At 42.5% G+C, this 10,257-nt stretch overlaps 1 protein-coding gene across 1 annotated transcript in view; it reads left to right on the top strand.

Annotated features, from left to right (window-relative positions):
• Positions 1 to 4,753: 4,753 nt before the first annotated feature.
• The window catches only part of MKLN1 (muskelin 1), a 184,713-nt gene continuing 179,209 nt past the window's right edge, over positions 4,754 to 10,257 (top strand). Inside the window, exon 1 of the mRNA XM_007445636.1 lies at positions 4,754 to 4,866. Coding sequence (XP_007445698.1) covers positions 4,769 to 4,866 — 98 coding nt within the window. The 5' untranslated portion in view covers positions 4,754 to 4,768. The remainder of the gene's footprint in view (positions 4,867 to 10,257) is intronic.

Here is a 10,257-nt window from a genome sequence, read left to right as displayed (position 1 = left end):
GCTGAGCCTGTGCGTCCGGAGCCTGTGCTCCGCAATGGGAGAGGCCACAACAGTGAGAGGCCCGCGAAAAGCCCAAAACAAAAAAAAAAAAAAAAAAAAAAAAAAAGCACTGATTGATTGGTTATATATGAAGAAGGTCAAATGCCTATGAGGTGGTTTGATATAAGTCTCCGACCAATATAGATCCCTATCAGATGCTTGACAATCCACCTGGATATCTATTAGGTATCCCGTATGTACCACACTGAAGTCAGAATTCTTGATTTCTTCTACCTCAAAACTGTTCTAACCCCAAATCTTCTCCTTTTAATAAAAGCATCACTAGCTACTCAGTGGTGCAAACACAAAACCCAGGAGTTATCCTTAATTCTTTCCGTTTCTTCCTGCCTTCCCTCCCTCATCAGCAAGTCTAGCTGACTTTACTTCCAAAATACAGCCCAATTCAACCATTCCTCTCCATCTCCTGTTAGTACAAGCCACCATCATTTCTTGCCTGGCTTAACCTCCTGTAGAGTCTCATCCCTTCCACTCTTACCTCTCTCCAACCCATTTTCTGTTTTGCAGAGTGATCTTTACAAAATGTAAAATGGGTCACGCTACTCCTTGGCTTGAATCCCCGCACAAGTCTCCCCTTCACATTTCCATGTCACGACTCCTTACCATGACTGTTAGGGCCCTACTTGTTCTGACTCCAGTCTCTCTCTTCATCACTATGCTCCCACCACACTCTCTTCTTTCTTTTCTTTAACAACCCCTTCCCTGCCTCAGGCCCATTGCACTTGCTTATTCTCTCTTCTCAGAATGTTTTTTGTCCAGCCTTTGCATGGTTGGCACTTTTTCACTGCACAGGTATTAGCAAAAATATTACCTTCTTAGAGACACTTTCCTTTACCATCCAATATTACTCCAGTGTAGTCTCTTCCTAGCACCTAAAATGCACAGACTAAAATTATCTAGTTGACTTATTATATTTATTATATGTTGCCCTGCCAGAATGTAAGCTCCCTGAAAGCAGGGCCCTTGTCTGGCTTTTCTGTTTGTCCCTGCCTCCCTAGCATCTAGGACAGGGCCTGGAATATCACAGCCTCTCAATAAATCTTTTATTGCAGGAAAAGATAGTGAATGAGGACAAACCGAATATCATCAGTTACTCTCTCTGGGAAGTGTTTACTATGAGAAGCATGTTGAGACATCATCAGAGAGTAAAAGACGCTTTCTTTTAGATGACAAGATAACTGGATTACTAGAGCTGTTGATCCCTGAAAAATGATGATCCATTGTCCAGTTCTCCATGAGGCCATCAATATAGTAATGTAGGGGAACTAGAGAGATTAAATGGCTGCTGACAGTCTCCAGACCTTCCCCATGTATCCTTACAATAAACCCCATAGACTAAGGCAATACCCCAGAGGCAGTGGAGGTAAATGTGTACCCGTAGGAGATCTGAGGTACGGCAGACTCCTGAAGATTTTAAAATTTCTTTAGTCTTCTATTTTGTCTTAACATTTATACAAATTTGGGGTTCAGTATCATAATATATCTACGAATTTAAAGCATTTGTATGTTAACATATCTATCTGTATTTATGTTAACATACGAATGCTTTAAATTATTTTACCATTTGTAAAATCTGTGCTGCAGGAAAGCTACGCTTTCCGGGGTCTTTACATTCTCTGTGGCAATCATACCTCAGGGATACATTTTTGCAGTCTGAGAAGTTCTGGCATTTTTTTTCCTTTGCAACCCAAGTACTCTTTTAGCACAATTAATTCATTCTTCAGTAAATATTTATTGAACATCCACTATATGCAAGACACTCTAAAAGGACTAAGGATACAACTGTGAACAAGATATGCATGACTCCTACCTTCATGGGAGTTACAGTTTAGGGAGAGAGAATGAGAAAAAAAAGAGGAAATAAAAATATATTGTGGGACTTCCCTGGTGGCACAGTGGTTAAGAATCTGCCTGCCAATGCAGGGGACACGGGTTTAAGCCCTGGTCTGGGAAGATCCCACATGCTGCGGAGCAACTAAGCCTGTGCACCACAACTACTGAGCCTGCACTCTAGGGCCCACGAGCCACAACTACTGGAGCCTGTGCTCTAGAGCCCGTGAGCCACAACCACTGAGCCTGTGTTCCAGAGCCCGCGAGCCACAACTACTAAGCCTGTGCTCTAGAGCCCGCAAGCCACAAATACTGAGCCCGCGTGTTGCAGCTACTGAAGCCCATGCGCCTAGAGCCCGTGTTCCGCAACAAGAGAAGCCACCGCGATGAGAAGCCCACGCACCGCAACAAAGAATAGCCCCCAATGGCTGCAACTAGAGAAAGCCTGCACGCAGCAACAGACCCAACGCAGCCAAAAATAAATAAAATCTAAAAAAAAAAAAAAAGAATTAAAAAACATATATTGTGATGTTTGCTAAGATAAGGAAGGAAACTCAGGATGACAAAATGTAAAAAAAAATGGCACCTAACCCCGAAATAGGTGATGAGGACTTATTTTCCAGAATGAAATAATCTGAAAAACAAGCAGAAGTTAGCCAGGTGAAGAATGGGGGAGAGTATTCCTGGCTTGGTTTAGACTAAGCCCTGGAGACCAGAGAGAGCATAGAATTTATAGGAGCCAATTCAGTTGTGTTAGTTTAGTGTGGCTGGAGTAGGGAGTGCAGAGGAGAAAGAGAAGAGAAAAGCTAGAGAGGTAATCAAGGCAGGATATGAAAGGCCTATGCTAAGGACTTTTAATGTTACCCAAAGGAAATAGAAAGTCACTGAAAGTCCGAGAGGGTCATCTTAGGAAGAACTGACTTATGTGTTTTTTAAAAAAGATCACTCAGGGACCATAACTCTGTGTCTGGAAAAGAACAAGGACTCACTTACATTCGGGTAAGAGGTGTAATTAGGAAATTTGGAGCCCCAAACTAATTGAACTGAGTCACCATCTTAATCTTTTCCCCTTAAAAGTATCTCTTTTCCCCCCAAATAACCACTAATCGTCTTTGGAACTAATCAACCTTCTCTGGCCTCTTCACTGTCTCTGGACTCCTAACTTCATTGCTGGGATTATAGCATTCCCTCAAGGAACAAATACTTTCCCAGCATGCAGCAACACACAAAGCACATGTGATTTTAAAGGCTAACATATTGAGGCCTTCCTATTTGGCATTCTCCATCTGATATGCTAGTGGAGGCTACTACTAAATTTTTCTCTGTGGAAACAGGAAGTCAGGAAAGGATTTGAGGAAGTTTGGGCAGGTTAATGATTATAACGGGAAAAGAATACAATTATAGTACTGAGGTGTTTCAACTCACTTGGTCATTCACTAAAAAACCCTTCGCTTGAGTTTTTCCGTTGGTCAGGTGGAGATGAAGACGCTGTGCAGGCTTCCAGGGGTAGAACCACTTAGACAGAGAAGGGTACTTTGGTAGTGCAGTGGCTAAGCCAAGGAATAAACCTGCACAACGCTGACCTACAGGTATTTGATGGGAACATTATCTAAAGCTGCTAGATATTTAGAGCAAGTGTTCATTTTTAGATAAGGAGCTGGTATGATGCCCATATAGCATTCAGAGCACATGGGCTGTTATTCCCTCTGTGGTCATTTTCTTGAAACCCTCTATCTCTCTTTTTTTTAAAAAATAATATTCTTTTTTCTTTTTTTAAACCCCACATTTGTTTATTTATTTATTTTTGGCTGTGTTGGGTCTTCGTTTCTGTGCGAGGGCTTTCTCTAGTTGTGGCAAGCGGGGGCCACTCTTCATCGCGGTGCGCAGGCCTCTCACTATCGCGGCCTCTCTTCTTGCGGAGCACAGGCTCCAGACGCGCAGGCTCAGTAGTTGGGGCTCACGAGCCTAGTGGTTCCGCGGCATGTGGGATCCTCCCAGACCAGGGCTCGAACCCGTGTCCCCTGCACTAGCAGGCAGACTCTCAACCACTGCACCACCAGGGAAGCCTGAAACTCTCTGTCTCTTGCTCTTTCAGAATTTGGGGGCTAAATATCTGTCAGTTAAAAATAGGTAGTTTACCAGCTGTAAGAATGACGACACCCAGCTTCCCAACTCCTTTAGGATTTTTCTGGTCTGTGGGTGAATGTCATTACTGAGCAAACCAATCGCGCGAGATGGGTATGAGAGAGCTCACAACAAATGCTTACAACGAAGGGCATCACAGACTGAAAACTGAACAGGATGAGAGGACACACAAGCATTTCCTTTTCCTGTCTCCATGTGACTCTGGACCGGGGTGGGGGGGGACACAAGACGTTTAAAACCAGGACAACTCCAGAAGGAAAGGCCATTAGCTATTCCACTGCAATTCCCTTCAATGCTGTTTCCTTACAGAATTTAGAAACTGGAGAGAGCAGTGGTTTCCAAAGTCTCAAAGGCGTCCTTTCTCCAACTTCTTCTCATTTTCCCTTCCTGGCCCATAACTACAATTTTTTTTGTCATAATGTTTTTGGTTTTCCCCTTACCTCAGCTTTCAAGAAAAGTCATTTGAGACATTCCTCTCCAAGCCCCACTGGAGAGCCCCTCAGATGCTCACACTCCAGTCCCAGTTTCCGCCAGTCTGCCTTTCAGGAGGGCTCAGCTGCGGAGACCCCCAGAGTGAATCGCCGACCCGCGCGCGACTTACCGCTTCACGCAGGGGTAACGACGCGAGACCGGGAGAGCTGACGGCCCAGGCGGGCCGCGGCTCCTTTAACGGGCCCCGCCCCTCTCCCGCCCGGCGCGGCTGGCGGTCGGCGGCGGCCGCTACGGTGCTGACAAGATGGCGGCTGGCGGGGCTGTGTCTGCGACGCCCGAGTGCCGGCTTCTGCCCTACGCGCTACACAAGTGGAGCTCCTTCTCCTCCACCTACCTTCCTGAGTAAGTGCTTGGCCCTGGGCTCGGGCTGCCCTACTCCTCGGCGTAAGCACGGCTGGCCAGGGGGGCTGTGGAGGGCAACCACGTCGAGAGGCCCAGGCGGGGCCTGGTGAGGGGGATGCGCGGCCTCCGGAGTCTCAGTCCAGCCGCCGAGAGCGTTGCCCGCCCCCGCCTCCGGGAGGGGTTAGGATCCAGGGTGTGAGATTTCGGTGGAAGGGGCAAGGTGTGTGGCGGGGCCGAGGCGCGTAGGACAACGGGGAGCCAGGTGATGCGGCGGCCGGGGTTGGGGGTTGAGAAGGGCTTGGGGGCGGGCGGCTCACGAAGGTGGAGCAGGAGTTGGGGCTTTCGGGACCGGACGGCGGGCAAACTGGTGAGGATGTTTAAGGGCGTCCGAGGTGGTGGGAGACGGGACGGTTCAGTCGATTGCTGCCGGGACAAAGTGTAAAGCTGAGAAGAGTGACTGTTCCTGGGGGAGGGGGGTGGTGGTCATTAAAAGCGATTAGTTCCAGTGGAGTGGTAAAAGTCACCGACGGCTGAAGAGTTGTGGAACCTATCTGTGCAAGTGGGGAGACGTTGTAGGATTTGCGGAGGGTATCTTTTCCGGCTGGTAGTTCTGAAAAAGAGAGTGGGCAGGAGGGACATTACAGAGGAGTTCCTCTGTATGATGGCTCAGAGCATGGATTTATGTAGACACAGATCAGTTTCCCAGCCCAGAAACTCAGTTATAGACAGAAAAGTGTGACTTTAATGAATTTGACTTCCAACACTCGTTTGGTCTGCATCCCCAATTTAGGTGTTGAAAAGAGTTCCAGTGCGTTACAGAAAAACCGTGCCTTTTTTCTGTAGCATATTGCTTCTGAAATGCTGACAGTACTTTCATTCAGTATTTGCTTATGTCTGAGAGAAGCAGCAGATCGAACTCCGCTTTTACATACTGATAGAGAAACTGGCTTAGTAAAGTTTTAAGATCTGTGCAGACCCTGAAGAAAAGTGCTAGCTGTCCCCCGGACCGTCATTTTACAAGTCCAGGAATGATTTTATGAACAAAACAAGTTAAAAATAATATATTTTTGTTACTGAACAAAGTGACTAGATATGTGACGCATACTCAGAAGTCTTCCACCTATATTTCAAAAAGTCTTCACATTTTCTCCAATTTGATTTCTCTGGTCAAATCAGTCAGAAATCTAAAATTGGAGCTGTGAGTAGGAGAATCTAACTCTCTTGACTGCCGTTGTCCTATTCTCCAGGTCAAGGGTTGGCAGTCGGGCCTTCAGTAGGATGTGAAGTTCAGTGAGGGGTGCCAGGTGACCTGTGACCTAATATGGCCTGTGTGGCCTGTTGATGGCTGCTGTATGGCTGTGTCCCTGATTGATGCTGGCATCCAGCTTTTAATGTGAGAGTGAACCAGGTAAACATTCTAGCTCTCAGCTGGAGTTGAAATGTGGCCCTAGGTACTTGACTTCTGATTTTCAGGGCTTAACAAATTGAGTCTGAAGGTAATCAGAATTTTTCTGTACCCAGGTTAGGATCATAGATAGTTGGGAACTGGAAGGGCATTGTTTGATCTAATAACTCTGGAGATATTTTCCTGGTCTTAAGTTAGACTACTTCCAGGGTTTCACTCCTTAAATTTCTGTCGTAGGGGTGAGACTTGGATATCACAAGTCCCATCCGAGTTATGAATGAAAAAGAAAGAGTACATTTCAGTCAGGAAATGATTTAGTGGGATGGCAACTTTACTTTTTTTTTTTAACATCGGAGTATAATTGCTTTACAGTGTTGTGTTAGTTTCTGCTGTATAACAAACTGAATCAGCTATATGTATACATGTATCCCCATATATCCTCCCTCTTGCGTCTCCCTCCCACCCTCCCTATCCCACCCCTCTAGGTGGTCACAAAGCACCAAACTGATCTCCCTGTGCTATGTGGCTGCTTCCCACTAGCTATCTATTTTACATTTGGTAGTGTATATGTGTCAGTGCTACTCGCTCACTTCGTACCAGGTTCCCCTTCCCCCTCCCCGTGTCCTCCATTGACAGATGAATGGATAAAGAAGATTTGGCACATATATACAGTGGAATATTACTTGGCCATAAAAAGAAACGAAATTGAGTTATTTGTAGTGAGGTGGATGGACCTAGAGTCTGTCATACAGAGTGGAGTAAGTCAGAAAGAGAAAAACAAATACCATATGCTGACACATATATATGGAGTCTAAAAAAAAAAAAAAGTTTCTGATGAACCTAGGGGCAGGACAGGAATAAAGAGGCAGCTTTACTTTGACTTATGTCTCGTTATCCTGGTGCCAGATTTGAAGTGGGCAGCATTCTAGTTTTGGAGTTAGAAGGCAGCCGTTTGAAATAGGAGAAATCTGTTGTTACGGTTTTCTCAAATATATTTGTAAACTAGTATTTAGTGCATATTTAACTCTCAAACACTTTCATATACAGTGTTTTTAGTCTTTATAATATTCTGTTGACTTATCCAGTATAGTTTTTATTTTAAAGCACTAAAATATTATAATAGAGGAGTAATCTGAACTTTTTCTTTGAAGGAGTATAGTTGAGTATTATGGAGCTTGAGTTTGAGAGTTTTGTGTCTGCTGGATTGGTGTGTGCCATGCCTGGTCTTCTAATTGCAAGTAAAGATGGCACTGAACTTCTATTAGCAAGTGAGGATGTTATAACTTTGTATAATAGGAAGTGTGAGAAAGGGATTGACTTTACTTACTTTTGCCCTAAAATCCTAACAGCAGTTGCTGTATCTTTACTGGCAGCGACAGTCATGTTAAAGTACTTTTTTTTTTTTTTTTAAATTTATTTTTGGCTGCATTGGGTCTTTGTTGCTGCGCGCGGGCATTCTCTAGTTGAGCCGAGCGGGGGCTGTGCTTCTTTGCGGTGCGCGGGCTTCTCGTTGCGGTGGCTTCTCTTGCTGTGGAGCACGGGCTCTAGGCACACGGGCTTCAGTAGTTGTGGCGCAAGGGCCTAGTTGCTCCACAGCATGTGGGATCTTCCATGACCAGGGATCGAACCAGTGTCCCCAGCATTGGCAGGCGGATTCTTAACCACTCCGCCACCAGGGAAGTCCTTAAAGTACTTCATAAACAGGCATAATTTTAAGTAAAGCCTTTTGTTGAAATTGTCTACAGAATAGCAAATATTTATTGATTACAAGTCACTGATCCAGGCATTTTGAGGGGATAATAGTAAAGCAGTAACAACAATGGGAAACATTTATAATGTGCCTTGCATTTGCTAGGCTCTCTTATGAACACTTAAGTGTATTATCTCATTTAATTCTCAAAACAGTTATATGAGGAATCTTCATTTTCCAGCTGAAGAGACAGGGAGATGTTAAAACTTGCCTCAGGTCACACTGCTGGACGGAATCAGGATTTGAACCCAGGTCTGACTCCAGATTCTGTGATCTTAACTGTAGAGCTGATCTGCTTCTGCACAAAGGTGGAGACAGGAATTCAGAGATTTGAAAGAGTTCTTGTGTTAAAGGCACTTACATTTTAGTTGTGAAAGACATGAAGTCATGAAAAAAAGAAAAATTCGGATCTCTATTTTTTTCTCCTGCAGACTTAAAAAACGTTTTCCTTCTCTCAAAGTCAGAAAAGAACATTTTCACTTCTAACCCTTTTAGATTTATTTGGACTTTAAAAATGTTAAAGCAGATCAAGTTATAGATAACACATTTTTATTTTGAAACTAATGAAGTGACCTTTTATTTTTCAGTGTGGTTAAAAAAGTTTGCTTGTATTTTACTTTTTTCTGAAGTTTACAACTAATTTGGGAATTACGAGAAATGTGTCTATTTAAATGATGATTAATTCTTAGAATTACATGTACTCTTATATGTAAAAATATTTTTTAAACTGCTAATCTCTGTACTCAAATGTTTATTGCTCTAGCTAATAGTGATACTAACTACAATTTATGGAGCACCTACTGTGTGCAAGATGATTTTCGTATATAGTTTTACCTAATCCTTACAACAAACCTACAAGATAGGTATTGTATCTATTTTGTATACGAGGAAACTGAGGTCCATATAGGTTAAGTAACTTACCCAAGGTCATTTAGTTTTCAGGAGGCCTGGCAAGTTCTCAGACTTAAAAACTCTTGCGTGTGCCTCTAGTAACAACCACCGCTTGAGTACCTTCTATTTGTCAGGCACCATGCTTAGGACTTAGATTGTGTTCTTTTGATTTCGTATTTATAAAAACTCTATGGTAAATGTTATCATTCACTTTTACAGCTAGGGAAACTGAGGTTCAGAGAGGTAAGTTAAATTGTCCAGGTCTAAGAGTTGAAAGGGTAGGAGATAGGACTCTGATCTTGGACCTCCTGACTTCTGTTATCAAAGAAGAATACTGCTGCTTCTGTATTTTACATGGGTGTAGTATGTTCCTAATTGGGAATACAGATAAAAAGTGCTATAAGGTGAGAATGGAGAGAGGGAAAGATATTTAGATATATTTTATCTCGACATTTAAGGTTTTAATGTATTAATATAAAAATTGGGAGGACCTTTGAAAGTATATTTACACATTAGGTAATTTTATTGTTGTAGAATGATCCTTCTTTTGTTTACGTGTTAGTGAAAGACTTCATTAGTTTAGATAGTAAAATTGGATGCATTTTTAAGTGTTTACCTTTTTCCTGTTAGTCTATTTTATTACTTAAAATCAGACATTAATTAAAACTGTACCTTTGTGAATATGTGATTCATGGTTCAGAGTAAAAGTGATATAATTTGACAAGTAGGTTAGGAGGTGAACCTATTTCAACTATTTTAAAACTCCACATTTAAAAGTGAATATATATTTTTTCTAATTGCCAAAAAACCCCACCCTAAGTTACTTGAGGAATATTTGCAAAATATAGACCCACAGAAGCAAAATTTAAATTACCCTTAATCCCACCACCAAAAGATAACTAATCACCCTGTGATATATATCATTCCAGGTATTCTGTTGTGTCTATATCTATTTTCCAATTTGATATTGTCCTGTTTGCTGTTCTGTATTCTTTTTCCTTCTTAATATATGATAAATATTTCCTCATGTTATTAAATATTTTTCTATATTATCATTTGTTATGGATACATTATAATCCATATAATGATTTTATGGCATTTTATTTAATCGGCCCCCTATTTTGGGACATTTAGTCTTTCTGGGTTTGTTTTGTTTTTGCTGTTCTTCGGCCATTAGAACAACATGGAGTAAAAGTGATATAATTTGACAAGTATACTAATGTCTCATTAGTAATGAGACATTCTGCCTTACAGAAACAAATCTTGAACTCATTTATGATGAGTTCTGAGATGCTGAATTGTTGGATTAAAGGTATCAATTTATTTTCCTACTGTCTGTGTAGGG

Source organism: Lipotes vexillifer, unplaced genomic scaffold (assembly GCF_000442215.2).
Source record: "Lipotes vexillifer unplaced genomic scaffold, Lipotes_vexillifer_v1.1 scaffold1110, whole genome shotgun sequence".
NCBI lineage: Eukaryota > Metazoa > Chordata > Mammalia > Artiodactyla > Lipotidae > Lipotes > Lipotes vexillifer.
Note: the sequence above shows the minus strand (reverse complement) of the source record. Positions and strands in the feature narration are given on the sequence as shown.